The sequence below is a fragment of the Prosopis cineraria genome, unplaced genomic scaffold, assembly GCF_029017545.1.
Source record: "Prosopis cineraria cultivar Desert tree isolate PC_DT_omini unplaced genomic scaffold, ASM2901754v1 PC11, whole genome shotgun sequence".
In the NCBI taxonomy this organism is placed as follows: Eukaryota; Viridiplantae; Streptophyta; class Magnoliopsida; order Fabales; family Fabaceae; genus Prosopis; species Prosopis cineraria.
The window spans coordinates 9,032,112-9,047,741 of NW_026555342.1; the positions used below are offsets into that span (position 1 = coordinate 9,032,112).

The 15,630-nt window shown below is 32.9% G+C and overlaps 1 protein-coding gene and 1 pseudogene across 1 annotated transcript; one reads left to right on the forward strand and one right to left on the reverse strand.

Moving 5' to 3' along the window:
- Positions 1-650: 650 nt before the first annotated feature.
- Positions 651-9,997, reverse strand: LOC129284791 (probable receptor-like protein kinase At4g39110; annotated as a pseudogene).
- A 1,969-nt stretch (positions 9,998-11,966) lies between these two features.
- LOC129285764 (26S proteasome regulatory subunit S10B homolog B-like) lies at positions 11,967-15,592 on the forward strand. The gene is made up of 10 exons (XM_054921634.1): positions 11,967-12,126; positions 12,524-12,643; positions 12,908-13,044; positions 13,134-13,295; positions 13,384-13,470; positions 13,566-13,652; positions 13,735-13,872; positions 14,286-14,477; positions 14,566-14,664; positions 15,205-15,592. The coding sequence occupies exons 1-10, from the start codon at positions 12,024-12,026 to the stop codon at positions 15,277-15,279; spliced, it is 1,200 nt and encodes a 399-aa protein (XP_054777609.1). The 5' UTR covers positions 11,967-12,023; the 3' UTR covers positions 15,280-15,592.
- Positions 15,593-15,630: the final 38 nt, after the last annotated feature.

Genomic DNA, 15,630 nt, shown 5'->3' on the forward strand with positions numbered 1-15,630 from the left:
TTAAGGTGGTAGAGGTTGGAGGTTCGAGTCTGAGGAGGTTCCAAAAGACCCCCGTGAGGGTGGGGTGAGGAATAACCATCATACCACTGGTGGGAAAGTCAGTAATCATGTGGTAACATGTGTGTTGTCCAGCACTGGAAAAAGACCCTAGAGAGGCAGTGGTGACCGAGAGGGCTGTTATATAAAAGGCGCTTTTTAATGTAACAGCCCTCCGCTCACTCCACCTCCCTGAGGTACTCAGTGGTACTAGGTTCAGCCTCAACTTTATTATGTAGGAGAGGTTGGAGGATCGAACCTGGGGAGGCTCTCCGTAAGGAGAATAATCTTGCACACTACTACGGGGAAGCCTTTGTCTCCTGATACTCATCGTAAGGGGTGGGGTCGCCTTATTGTGGGGCCTGGGGGGAGAGTATCCAGCGCCGCAAAAGACCTCAGGGAGATGGGATGAGCAGAGGGCTGTTACACAAAATCTACTTAAAATTATGAATCTTACAAGATATATCACAAGCCATATATATCTACTCTCTTTTTTGATATTATGAATATTTTGAGACACAATAAATCCAATTTTTTTCTTAACATGTTTAAATTTAAAGTAGCCTAGATGTTGATGGTTGGATCGATGGAAGAGATAATTAGGATTTTTATTCTTATCGACCAGTAACATTAGACAATTGATCAAACATGGTAGTTCCAGAATGTATTTCAATAGTAATAGCTTGTTTCTCTTCTGTGTCATTATTGCTATTATTTGCTTTTTGAGGAGAAATTGAGAGATCATGATGACTAGAAGCAGTAGGAATAGGAGTAGGAGTAGGAGTAGGAGTAGGAGGAGGCTTGGTCTCACTCTCATTATCAACATTTGCTTGTAAGAAAGCTTCTTGAAGTTGCAAAGCATGCTTTAAATTCCACAACACATCTCCCATTAAAGGCCTATCTACCCCATAATCAGCTAAACACTTATCAGTAGCCTCAATAAACTTGTTTATTGATCTTGGATCACATGTTTCTATAAGTATATGGCCTATAATCTTCTCAATCAAGCATTTTTTCTTCCATCGCAATGCCCAATCAGCCAAATTCACTTGTTCTTCTAGCAATTGAGGGTTAAGGGGAGCCCTTACATAGAGTGCCTCTAATAGGACTGCCCCAAATGAGTACACATCAGATTTATATGTTAATTGCTGCAATCTAAAGTACTCGAGGTCTAAATACCTAAAACTACCCTTCACTGCTATGCTAACATGCCTTTGGCCCATTGGGCCATCCTTAGAAAGCTCAAAATCAGCTACCTTAGTTGTAAAGGTATCATCAAGTAAAATGTTGGTTGTCTTGACATCATGGTGGATTATACCTTGTGTAGTACCAGTATAAAGATAATGAAGTCCATGAGCTGCTCTAATGCAAATTTCTAGCCTTTGCTTCTATGAAAAAAGGGGTAATTTCTTGCCATATAAATGATTCCTCAAGGGTCCATTAGACATGTACTCATAGACTAGTATCATTTCTCCATTTTCATTACAATACCCAATTAAGGATATGAGGTGTCTGTGTCTTAGCTTAGACAACATTTGAATTTTTATTTGAAATTTAGTGATTCCTTGCTCAAAATTTGAGTTTCCTCTTTTAATAGTAACCTGAGTTCCATCGTTAATCACACAAAGATAAACATTACCAAATCCACCGACCCTGATTATGGCTTTAGAATCCTAATTCTTAGTTGCTTCTTGTAACTCTATTAAAGAGAAATATCCACCTAAACCCACTAATGAGCTCAAGTGGGAACCTGAGGTCTTACTGCCTCTTATAAAGCTTGCATCACCTGTTCATTTTGTTTTTGGTCTATAAATGCAGACGAAAATAGTGCGAAATGGAGAAAATTTTCTTTACTAACGCTGCCAAGATTTGAAATTTTTTTAATATCAATCAAGGATCAATGAATTTTAAAATATCATTACAAGACCAATAGACTAAATTGAAAATAATTTTAGATAGAAAAATACTATAATACCCTTGTCTTTCTTTTTTATTTAACAAGTAGTCATTTGTCATTTAACAAATATCTATTCACATTTAACAAGAAACCTTTTGCTAATTAACAAGTTCAAAAATATGAAAAAATTTGGTTGTGAGAAAGGACAAGTGTAGATCATATTTCAATAAGTAATCATTTATTAATTAATAAGTACCTATTCATATTTAACAAGGAACCTTTTGCTAAATGAGAAGATCAAGAATATAAAAGAGGTTGATTGTAAGAAGGGATAAGTGTAGATTATATTTCAAGAATATGAAAGAGCTTGATTATGTTCAAAAATATGAAAGAGTTTGATTATGTGGGAAGGGACAAGTGTATATCATATCTCAACAAGTAGTTATTCTTCAATAACAAGTATCCATTCACATTTAACAATAAATTATTTACTAATTAACAAGTTTAAGAATATGAGAAAACTTAATTGTGACAAGGGACAAGTGTCTTATATTTTAACAAGTAGCAATTTATTAATTAACAAACACCTATTTACATTTAAGAACAAAAAAAACCATTAGCTAGTTGACAGACTATAAAAAAGGAAAAGAAAAATAGTGGCATCATAATTTTTTTTCTATCTAAAATTATTTTCAAATCATTTTCTTAGTCCTGTAGTAATATTTCAAAATCTTTGAATCTTTGTTTGATATTAATTTGTGTAAGTGGCGTTTAAATGATATTTTTCATTTGAAATTTATCATTTTTCAACCAAAATTTTAAGGGTAAATGACAGTGGATGTCTAAAAACAAGAATATATTAATGACAATTAGGTTTTAATAATTTTTTTAAAAATAATGATAAATATTAATTCAAACTAATTGTAATTTAAGAAATATATTTATAAGGTACATATCCTATTTATGATTGAAATTCATAAATTTATAACTATTTAAATTGACATTCAATTTATTTTTCAAAAAAATTATCAAGACTTAGTCATTAATTCCTTGAATTTTAAAAGCTTTTCCTAATATTATAGGGAGAAATTTTTTTTGATATTATATATATGTATGTATGTATGTATTGGTTATTTTTTAAAATAATCAATCTAAACATTTTGTTATCTAATTATTTATCACATTTTTTTAAAAAAATTTGACCTATAATTTTTTTTAACTGGCAATTTGACCGATAAGTTTAGGGAAAATGACAATTAAGTCATAAAGGATCAATTTTATTCAAAGTAAGTCCTAAGATATTCTGAAAGGCCAGTTAAGTCTCTAGGTCCTTGAGTAGCATTTTAATATAATGAGAAATGATTGAAATACCCTTATTTGGCTGATGAAAATTTGAGGTTGCTCCTTCTCGACTCTTCCCTGCCCTGTTCGTCATCTCTTCCCTGCCCTATTCGTCGTCTCTTCCTTATCTCATTGCAAGCGAGTAAAGCTCTCTATCATCTCTTCCCTGAACTATCTAGTAAAGCTGTCTGTCATCTCTATTGTAGTCCTGTTTGATGTCTCTTCTCTGCCCTAAGTGATCAGTTGCTTAGGTCATTAATCTGTAATCTATTTTGGTCATTAATCTTTGATGGGTGTGATGTATTTGCCTAGCTGAAGAATCTGATCCTCATCAACATTCACCATTTCGATTATGCAGAAATTGCTTCTTCTTCAATTTTTTTTCCTGAATGTCTTAGCTGAAAGGGGACTATGTAGTTTGTACAAGTGAGGACATGCTCAAATGGATTTTAAGTTCGAAGTTATACATTATATCCAATTGATCAAGTTTGCAACTTTGTAACTCTGTAATTTGTTTTCACAATTTTATTCCCAACTTTTAATATTGAAACATATTTGTAATGTTCAAGCTATATATAATACCCAATCAATCAAATTGTCAAGCAATTTAGGTACCCAGTTTTACAACTATCTAGAGACAAATTTGCCATTGCTTGTCAAAATTTTGGGTAGAAAAACTATTGAATTCTTAAGAAAGTTATTATTTTAAAACAACACTCTAGTAATTTGCAATTCAAACATTAGATTTTGCAACTTTCTTACAAATAATTTACAACTCCTTCTCAAAATTTTGGGTGGAAGAACTATTGAATTCTTGAACTTGTAAAACTATCAAATTATTTTAAGACATGATTCCAGTAATTTACAACTGACATACCAAATTTTGCAACTTCATTACAAATAATTTACTACTTCTTCTCAAAATTTTAGGTGGAATCACTTGAATTTTTGAACTTACAAAGCTATCAAATTATTTTAGGATAACGCTCCAGTAATTTACAACTGAAATACCAAATTTTACAAATTTATTACGAATAATTTGCAACTCCTTCTCAAAATTTTGAGTGGAATAACTTTTAAATTCTTGAACTTGCAAAGCTACTAAATTATTTTAGGACATGGCTCCAGTAATTTATGTAACACCCTCAAATTTACAGACCGATTTTTCACAAGTTATTAATTCAACAAATCCTTTTTTTTTTCATTGAACCCTTATCATGGTAGAAAAATTTCTACCGCGATACATCCAAGACAATATACCACAGGTCTTAAAATATCTCAAAAAAAACAATTAGAACCATGAGGGACAGACATGATCCTCATAGCATGTTATTCAAATCAGATCATAAATCAAGAGCGACAGACATAATTCTCTTGGTCATATAAATACTTTTAATAAAAAGGATTAGAGTTTACATGCTTCACAAAGAAGATATGTCCTAAATTGGCACAAGATACATTGTATAATCTAAAATAAGAGGCAACGTAAAAGATGGTGTCTCATACACCACAGTTACACCTCTGGTGCTTTCTCGGCCGGACTCGCTCCTGTAAAAATATTAACCACGGGGAATGAGACTTAAAAGTCCCAGTAACCAAAAATTAATATGTAATGATACATGCGGATGTAACTAATCATGTGATTGCTAAGTGGGCACACAAAACATTTAACCAAACAATATTTTCAAACAAACCGAACAAGTATTTAATTGCATGACTGCACCTTATATCCTCCTTTCACCATGCTCGGACGCCAAATCACCCGGCCAAAGGTGAGTTGGACCAAGCGACACGCCACTCATTGGGTCCAATGAGGGCTTACCACGTGGTAATAATTAACCGAACAGAAATTCCCATTAACACCATACATTAAAATACCCTGACAAGTCATGCATCATTCAAATATCCAAACAGGAATATATCCGAACAATAATATCTCATCATGATAAACAAAAATAAATTTTTAACCCACTTGGCAATAATTTCAAACAAGTATATACAGTATTTATTTTCAATAATTCATAATTTTTCCAAACAACAAAACAACACATAACCATTCACAAACACACTCATCACAACACATTAATAATGGTTACCTTGTGTCTTGAATAACAAGTTCCCCTTCACAACTTCTTTTTCACCACTATCTTTGTCAATATAATCTACATAATTATTTCACAATACTATATATTAATTTTACATTAAAATAAATAACTCTAATTTAAAGAGTTAGAAAGTCTTAAATCTATAGTCCATATTAACACTAATTTAAGATTTATGCCTCATTTAACTTCTCAAATTCTTTTTTAAAATTCTCGTACCCTAATGAACTATTTTTTTTATCCTCAATTCACTTCTAGTATCACAATTTCATCCTTCTACATTCTAAAAATTCATCCAAAAAATAAATTAAAAATTTTAGAATTATCCTGAAGCCTCAAATCACCTTTCTATAACCTCAAAAATACCTATTCATACTTAAATAAATATTTAATAATCATAGGTTTATCCCTACGTCTCAGATTCCACATAAATTCAACCATATAGATCTAGATTTTAACTCAAAAATTCTTAAACATGAGTTTCAACCTCAAGAAAATATTCTATAATATTTACTATATCCCTAAGAATTTTAACCTATATTTTTAATCCATCATATTATCAGATTAACTATCCTATAGAAAAATCCTAATCAAAATATTTACTCTATCCTACAAAATAATCATATCACTAGAAAGCTAATATTATTTAAAAAATAACTATAAAATTAATTTTGTAATTAAATAAATTTTTAAATGCTAATCTAAACAGGAAAATTAGAACATACCTGAAGAAAAAAGAAAATAATCCCCCCTTGCGAGAAAACGCCGAGCAACGTGAGAGGAAGAGAGAAAAATAATATAAAAATGAGATTGTGAGTCCCAAAATTATATTAAAAAAAACTATAGGTTTGAATTTAATTATTCAAACCTTTGGGCCCAAAGTTGCAATTTTCTCTAAATTGCATCTTAGCCTCTCATGCTTCCTAATGCACACACCCCCTCCTTTTTATACATGAAGGCACCTCTTCTCTTCCCTCATCTAACCAATGTGGGACTTAGAAACAACAACCTTCCACCCCCTTTTTTTTTTGTTCCTTCTACCTTCTCTTTTTTTTTAACACACACATAAAAAAAATTATTTATGTATTATATCTTAATTAAATATTGCTTATGTGATTTTAAATTTAAATTTTTAAATTCATAATTAAATACCTAACCATAATATCATTTCTAAATAACCTCAAATAATATAAATTCCTATTATTATCATTTTTTTCCTCAAAACCTAAATTTCACAATTTCTTTATTATATAAAAATCAGGATGTTACAATTTACAACTGACATATCAAATTTTGCAACTACCTTACAAATAATTTGTAACCTCTATTCGAAATTTTAAGACAACACACTTTTAGTGATTACATAATATATAAACTGTACATATAATCTACATGTATTAATTCATCTAATGCATCCGCATGTATCAATTGTCTACATATACAAAAACATGAACTTGAATTTATAAAAGAGGGATTGCTATGTACAAAAAAAAATCCCCTAATACTACCAATATATATGTAGAAAAACTTATATATGTTAACCAAATCTAACTTGATCTAAAACTACCTATATATGTATATCACCCAAATCCAAGTTCATGTGGTAACTCATTTACAATAATATCAACTTGAATTTGAATTTCTATACTTCTTCCATGTACGACCTACTTTATGACAATGAGAACAATGATAAACCTTCTTCTATTGATATTAAGACTCAATCCTCACACGAGGAGGTCTGCTAGCTGATTGAAATGTTCTAGGAGGCAGCAAAAAGATTTAGCTTATGAGCTTAGATACTGTCAATGCATTTAACTTTGACATCTCATGGGTCTCAACATGATGCATAGTGCCATTGTATATTTTCTCCTATAAGCTACGAAGATAACATGCATAGTGTAATACTATGCTTGTAGATTGCTTGTCTACAATCATCAACACTCACAAAAGCCTGCTCAGGTCTTACTAGCAAATCCTTCCACTTTATTGCATTTAGCTCAGACATTAGTGTTGTGATACTTTATATTGCACATGGTAGAACTTCAAGATCTTGTGTAGCATATGAATTCCCAACTGAATATCCTACTCTAGATTTCCATTCAAATCATATTTATTACTACTATTCATATTCATATTAGCACAATATTAATCATGCAACTATTAAAAAAACTTACCCATCAATTGAATCTCTTGTTGCCTCTATATTTTGCTGTATCTTTCCAATGATGTACACATAAGCAAAATTATCATTTAATTTCATTAATTGATTTATCCCTTCATCATCTTTAAAGTCTAAGAGAGCATTACAATCAAACTTTACGGTGTACTTTAACTCTATTCCATTTAAATCACAATTCAAGCATGATGAAATCAATCTAACAAGTCCTTTAAGAGACATTCCTTCTCTACTCATTCTTTCATCCTCATCATAATGCATTGTCCCATGCATATCTTTTACAATATCTCCACTAAAATGAAAATAACAAAAAAATTTCTTAAAACTACTACTTTCCATCATACCCAATAATATTAACCTATAATAAACAAAATAAAATGTAATAATATATCACTTAGAAACAAGTTACTTTTGACATAAGTGATTTTTACATTAGTGAAACAGTGATAGCGTTCCATCTTAAGATATGGACACTCGATGATAAATTCTTACACTTTTAGTTGCAAAATATTGAATCTTCATGCCAAATCTTTAGAAACGTGAAATAACAAAAAAATCTTTCATGTTCAGTTGCAATAAAACGTTCCATATTTTCCCTTACGAGAGCCATTTTATAAAAAATCAGACTTTAATAGAGTAAACTTTTTTGTTTAGATGCAGGGATTTGAAAAAAAAGACACACCTGTCTAAATGCACCAACACAACTCCTTGAGCTTCCTTGAATCAGTAATTAAGGCAACTCTACCTCTTCCAAGCATAACTCTATTTTAGGAATGATATTCTTCAATGTGCAGCCCTACCACTTACATGCAGCTCTCATTAATGGCAAGAAAAAGACAAATCAGGAGGGAAATACTGGAGCTGATGAGTGTACATGTTATATTTAATTATAAGGGCATTTTCATCATTTCTTTTGTAAGTCTAATTTATGAAAAACAGCATAGGACTTAACTGGCCTTTTAGAATGTCTTGGGACTTACCTTGAATAAAATTGATCCTTTAGGACTTCATTGTCATTTTCCCATAAGTTTATAACTAAAGGCATTTAAATTAACAAATCGATTGATGCTTTCGTATAATAGACGTACCTGCATGGAGAGGAAGTAACCATGAAGAGAAGTTATTCCTTCTCTCTCAGTCTTGAGGCCTCTTATGCCACTTGATAACCATAGAACCCAGACCTACGAATGCTCCGAACATCATAGCGAACCCAATCGCTGCCATTACTACACGTTTTGATCCATCACCTTCCTTCCTTCCATCAACCCCAAACTCTTTGTCCAAGCTATTCACTGAATTGCTCATCTTCATCACCTCAATTCCATTCATTATCATAGTTGCCGTATTTACCGATCTAATTTGAACCGTTAATCCTCCTATCATCAACGGAGCATTTACCATAATGTCTCTATAATACGCCACTGCCAGAGCTCCGATAATTGACGATAGGTCTAAATTAGAAGCCGCCATTTTCTGATTGACATACACGTTAAAATAGAGCTCGTTGGGGCTTTTGGACACAATGTCGCAAAAATGCAGTCTGATAAGGTAGCTAAAAGAATTGCCCACGTCGAATTTTCACGTGACGTTGAAATCTGTGTTGGTCACATTATCAACCATTTCTGTGGCAGAAGCACATACAGTTGGCGGTGCAATTAGAGGAGAGATCAATAGGTTATTGGGGAATTTGACAGCATGTGTAGCTACAGAGACACTTTTCGCCATGTTACTGTTGGCGAGGAAAGGCTGATTGGAGACCCAAACCTGCCCGAGCATGTTGTTAATAGAGGTGATTAGAGGTCTGCCATTGTTCAGTCAGTGCATTGGTTGGAAAGCGTAGCAAGTCAAGCCGTTGAAGTCGCCGACGGGAAACAGGGCAGTATCTTTGTTGGCGATCTAGATGTTCGGAGTTGAAACAACTTCAATGGCATTGATGAAAGTAGTAGAATTCTTTAGGGGAAGAAACAAAATGATGAATTGTGCTTCGGTTGCATTTATGAGGTATTCCTTGAGGATGGGTTTGCTATTATTGTTCACGTTGAAGCTATGAAGCAGAACATATTTGTTTGTATTTACAAAGAATGAAGCTTGCTGAAGATCAAAGACATCATTTTTTAAAGGGTAGAAATGCAGACGAACCCAGTGGAAGCCTGGCTGAGTCAAATTGAAGGAGTATTTAGCTTCATCTTTGAAAATCCTCGTACTTAAGTAAATGGGGGAGGACACGGCGGCGTCATTGGCTGAGACTTCATTGTCATCTTTGGCTTGTAATAATGGTTAAGTCTATGATTCTGATTGGAATTGTCTTCCCTCTGGGACGTTGGTTGTGTTATCTAAACCACAATCGATGAGGAAGTTATCGTTGGCAGTGAAGGTATCAGATGGGGCTTGTGAGAAAGCAATGGAAGAGAAGGACAAGAAGATAATAACCAGGAGGACAGCCATTGAAGATGACATCGATTGCAAGGGAGGATAGAAGATTTTGCAATTACTTCATGGTTTTTTTACTATCTTCTCCATATCCTCCTAGTGAGGAGCATGTTTTAATTCTCGTCTTCAACAGAAGCATGTTGTTTTGCCTTATTTCAAGATTTTGATTGGAAGTGGAGGAAACTGATGACAACTCTGCAAGCAGGAATTTGGTTTCCCGATATTTAGGCATAGAATTTGGCAAGACTCGATATCTTAGTGGTTTTGTAAATTCCAGTACATTTTCTTGCCCTTTTTTTAGAATTTACCAAGGAGAGAATTGGTCAAATTTAGTAAAACCGATTTCATTTGAACTAAATGACCACCTTCTTCTCCAGCAAGTCAAGGCAGTAACCGATTTTTTTTTTTTTAATGACAGATTTAAATGACAATGAATACTTACTAAATCTGAATGTTTCTGGCGTAAGCATTTCTGATTCATGTATATTCAATATGTAATAGTTTCTCAGCAATAAGCCCGTTGGAATGTTAGTTTCACAGCAAATCATGAGTCTCTGTCAACTGAGCATTCTCACGTCTCTCTGAATACCTAGTGCTCAAAACAGTTTGACATTCTATCAAAGGCCTCTCATTTGCGCCTCTTTATAAATAATGTTATTATCACCTCAAACCCAAGCCATTAAAAGCTTGAGGGATGTATAGAACATATCTGACATGAATTTGATGAATCTGCGTTCTTTATTCTTACTGTCTTATTGAATCCGGAAGCTTCTTCTGTTTAATTGATACTTAGATCACGTCAGTTTCATGCCCATCAATTGTTTTTTTTTTTGGGGGCAAAATTCATGTTAATCAAGTTGACAATAAACAAGCCCAGGAATGGTTTAAATTAACAGATTGTGTGGCTTAAATTCATATTACTAAATCGATCTCCAAGACTTCTGCAGCCTTTAGAGATAAATTTTTCTTTTTTTGGACCAAAGGGAGCCAATAATCGGTATCACATTTGAATCTACCGCAATTAGTATATAATCACCCATCAACAAATTAAAACGAAAATTATGAAGTTAATTTTAAAAAGAACTTGAGTATGGTTTTAAAAAATTAGTAAATTGTAATAGGAACTTACATTAAAAAAAAAAACTGCAGGCACACAAACAAAAAAGTTAATACAATTTTTTTATATAAATAAAAAGTTAATGCTCTTCTCTCTATCTTAAATTATAAATATTATGTAAATCAATAAAACTTAATAATGACACCTTATAATCTAAACTTACTTTTTTCAAAATAAAACTTTAAACTTTAAAAAATGCTCCTATATATTTAATCATAACATTAGAATATTATTTTAATTCTCTTTCTATTTAAAGAATAATACTCTAAAGTATTATTAATAAAACTTTAATTTTTTTAAATTATTTTATATTTTGGTATAACCAAAAACTTTCAAAATTGTTTTATAATATGAGATGTGCCGAGAGTAGATTTTTTTTCTTTACAAAAACATAAAAGATTTTGCCTCAGCTTTTAAGAGTATATTATATTATGGGCTTGTTTGTTTTTTATTTTTTAAAATTTTTTTATATTTAAAACAAAAAAATTTAAAATTTATATAAATATTTTTCATTTAATTATTTTTAATTGTTTTTTGTTTTTAAAAATATATTTTTTTATTATATTATATTTGATTATTGAAAATTATAATAACTTTAACTAATTTTTATTACAAATCATCACCATTAACTGTTTATAATCATTATTATTTGTTCATTTTTTAATTTTAAAATTTTTTTAATTCATATAACTAAACAAATTTTCTTTTTCTTTTTGTAGAAAAATAATTTTAAAAATTATATTACCCAAAAATTTTTAAAAACAAAAAAAAAATAAAACAGAAACCAAACATACCTTATATTGTTTTTTGTTTTTTAATTTTTTGGCCTGTAGACAGTATTTTTCTTGTTCAGGAGGCAATGCCCACCCTCTAACCTGATTCTTTAGTTCATAGTCCGAAGTTGAGACAATAGCTTTTTATGAAATGGCGAGTGAGGCAGAGGAAACTGCGCGACGTCGCGAAGCGGTCACCGAGTATCGGAGGAAACTTCTCCAGCACAAGGAACTCGATTCCAGAGTTCGTACAGGTCCAGTATCAAACCCTAACTCCTTTCTTTCTTTCACCTTCCCATCGCTTTTCTCTCGTTGGACTACCAAATCAGTTCCAGATTGAGATTAATGCTATCTAAACGCTTTTTCACTGGAATTGAAATAGGTTCTACTTGCTTCTCTGACAATTGGCCCAAGTAAATCTGTTGTTTTTTTTCTTCAGATTTCGGTTGCATTAAATTTCTATTATCAGTATTCCATTTCAACTATCAAGTATTAACGCATATATCATGATCACCCGCGGTAGCTGGGGGCTATGGACTTTAGCTGAAAAAATTGAGTGCTATTTTGCTAAATTTTGTACTAGCTTCTTGACTGATAGTTTGTTAACGTTTCTTCTTTGCTAATTTGATTTTTGAATTCAACTTTACTCAGTTAGAGAGAATTTGCGGACAGCGAAGAAGGATTTCTCTAAAACTGAAGATGATCTGAAGTCCCTGCAGAGTGTTGGCCAAATCATAGGCGAAGTTCTGAGGCCTCTTGACAATGAACGCTGTAATTATAATTTGTTCTGCATCTACCCGTATCGACTGCCAAGTTTTGTGTGTTTCTGAATTCAACATTATATGTAGCTGTGTAGGAGTAACATAATTTTTCTGAATTGGGAACTCAATCATTCTGTCAGATTTAGGATCTCTCCTGATGAATTCTTTTCATAAAATCTATGTCTTCTACTGTTCTCTCAAGTCTAAATTATGGAAAAGGAGGATTGGTTTGACAGCCATGAAATTATAATGCTTGTAATCCAACTTGTTTCAGTGATAGTTAAAGCAAGCAGCGGACCTAGGTATGTGGTTGGCTGTCGCAGTAAGGTTGACAAGGAGAAGCTAACTGCAGGGACTCGAGTGGTTCTTGATATGACTACTCTTACGATCATGAGGGCTCTACCCCGTGAAGTGTGTCATCTTCTACTTTTGGACTTTTGTTATCATCCTGCATACGACCAATTTCTTGGCTTGTTCACATTTTTTCCTGCATGTGACAGGTTGATCCAGTTGTATATAATATGCTTCATGAAGACCCTGGAAATGTTAGCTACTCTGCAGTTGGAGGGCTTTCAGATCAGATTCGAGAGCTAAGGGAATCAATAGAACTTCCTTTAATGAATCCTGAGCTGTTTCTAAGGGTTGGCATCAAACCACCCAAGGTATGGTAAATTCTGGAAATAGTTGAATGGCATAGCACATGGTTAAAGAATAAGAATTGATGAATTTTGTTTTTTTTTTTTTTTACAGGGTGTTCTTCTTTATGGACCTCCTGGAACTGGAAAGACATTATTAGCTAGAGCAATAGCAAGCAATATAGATGCTAACTTTTTGAAGGTTTGACTTTGTTCTCTTTGCTATGTGTACAAAATGCTTGATATGTGGCCTTTAATAAAACCTGTACTGTCAATTGAAAATTTATTGCTGTTCAGGTTGTATCTAGTGCTATCATTGATAAATATATTGGCGAAAGTGCAAGATTGATTAGGGAAATGTTTGGATATGCGCGTGATCATCAGGTAAAAACTTCCATTGAATTAAGCATGCTTCCTTAGATGCCTCTATTAAATTGACTTTAACTAATGCCATCTTTTTGTCTAGCCTTGCATCATATTTATGGATGAGATTGATGCCATTGGTGGACGCCGATTCAGTGAGGGAACAAGTGCTGACCGAGAAATTCAAAGAACACTCATGGAGTTGCTTAACCAGCTTGATGGATTTGATCAGCTTGGAAAGGTAATTATCTACTCAAATTAGGTCCCCTTTGCTCATGAGAAAGGAATGGAATGGAATAGATTGAAAAAATAAAGGTAAAAATGAGATAATCAAAGGGGTTAGGTGAGCACATTTATAAAAAGGAGAGGTAATTTAGTTCATGGGGTTAGGAATCATAATTCATGAGATTTTTAAAAGGTGTGATAATTCTCACATTTGTAGTATGTATTAATGAGTTTTATTATCCTTACCATGGGAGGAAAGATGGTTTAGTTTATTTTTATCTTGATTTTTTCAATCCATTTCATTCTATTTCATTTTAATAACCAAACGTGAAATTAATTCACAACTTTTTAAAGATTTGCAATTGGTGAGATAATTCTGTCTATATTGTTTACATATAGGATATGATTAAATGTGGACTAAAACTGCAGGTTAAGATGATTATGGCTACAAATAGACCTGATGTGCTTGACCCAGCCCTCCTTAGACCAGGCCGACTTGATCGTAAAATTGAAATTCCATTGCCAAATGAGCAATCAAGGATGGAAATCCTCAAAATTCATGCTGCTGGAATTGCAAAACATGGGGAAATTGATTATGAAGCAGTTGTTAAGCTTGCTGAGGTAGGGCTTAAGAGTCCCTATCCACGTCCAATCTTCACAACTTTTAAAATCCTTTGCCTGATGATTTCATGTATTTTATTGACTTTAGGGGTTCAATGGTGCGGATCTTCGCAATGTTTGCACTGAAGCTGGGATGTCTGCTATACGTGCAGAACGTGACTATGTAATTCATGAAGATTTCATGAAGGTAAAGACTTCTCTTTTTCGAAAGTCTAGTTAGATGCATAATGTTGTCGTGAATGGAATGATAATATGTTCATTTGGTTGTTATTGTTGGCTGTTCGTTAGCTAAAATGTAAAACATGCTGTCTACCATCTGTCGTTCGCATTGATTCGAGCATCAATAAAATCGACACTTGTTGCATAAAAAATCTAGCCTAAAATAATCTCAGCTGGCGTTTTCATGCGTGGATTTTCATTGTGGAGACTGGTGTTACTCCTGAATTCCCCCATCTCCAACCAAAAGGTTATAATTATCTGTGACTTTACAATCCAAATTTCCAAAGACGATTCGTTCTATCCATATTCCAATTATTGGATTCCATTTTGTCTAATTCCTAATGTGGTGTAGTTTAAATCTGGGAAGATCAATCATCTTTGTTTCTAATACAAATACAAATATTATTAGTTTGGGTTTTGAGATTTACATTCTACCCCATATGTCCTTTGCTTAGTTACTGAGCTTTTAGCACTCTTTATCTCAATATTGTTTTTGTCGTTATTCCAGGCTGTGCGCAAGTTAAATGAAGCTAAGAAACTAGAATCAAGTGCCCATTATAATGCTGATTTCGGGAAGGACTGAAAGCTTTGTTACGCATCTTTCATCACCAAAACACCTGGGGGGCAGGGGAGAAATATTTATTGCTGTCGGGCCTCTTCCTTCCCTAATCGGATAAAAGCTATCTCAGGCCCAACCAATTCTCTTCGGCCTTGCAATCTGCTCTGGATTTGTTATAGAACCCTCTTTTGTATGATATTTACATTATATTTCCATCTTTTCTCCTTTTATTTTCAAGTACAGGAAGAAGTTCCTTGTTTTCTTCATTATGCTGACACTTTGTTCTTAGTGTTTGTTTTCCTTTCCTGTCAAAATATTAGGAGAAAATTTGAACATCTCTCGAAAAGGGCCCGTCGGAAACACATGCTGTATGCT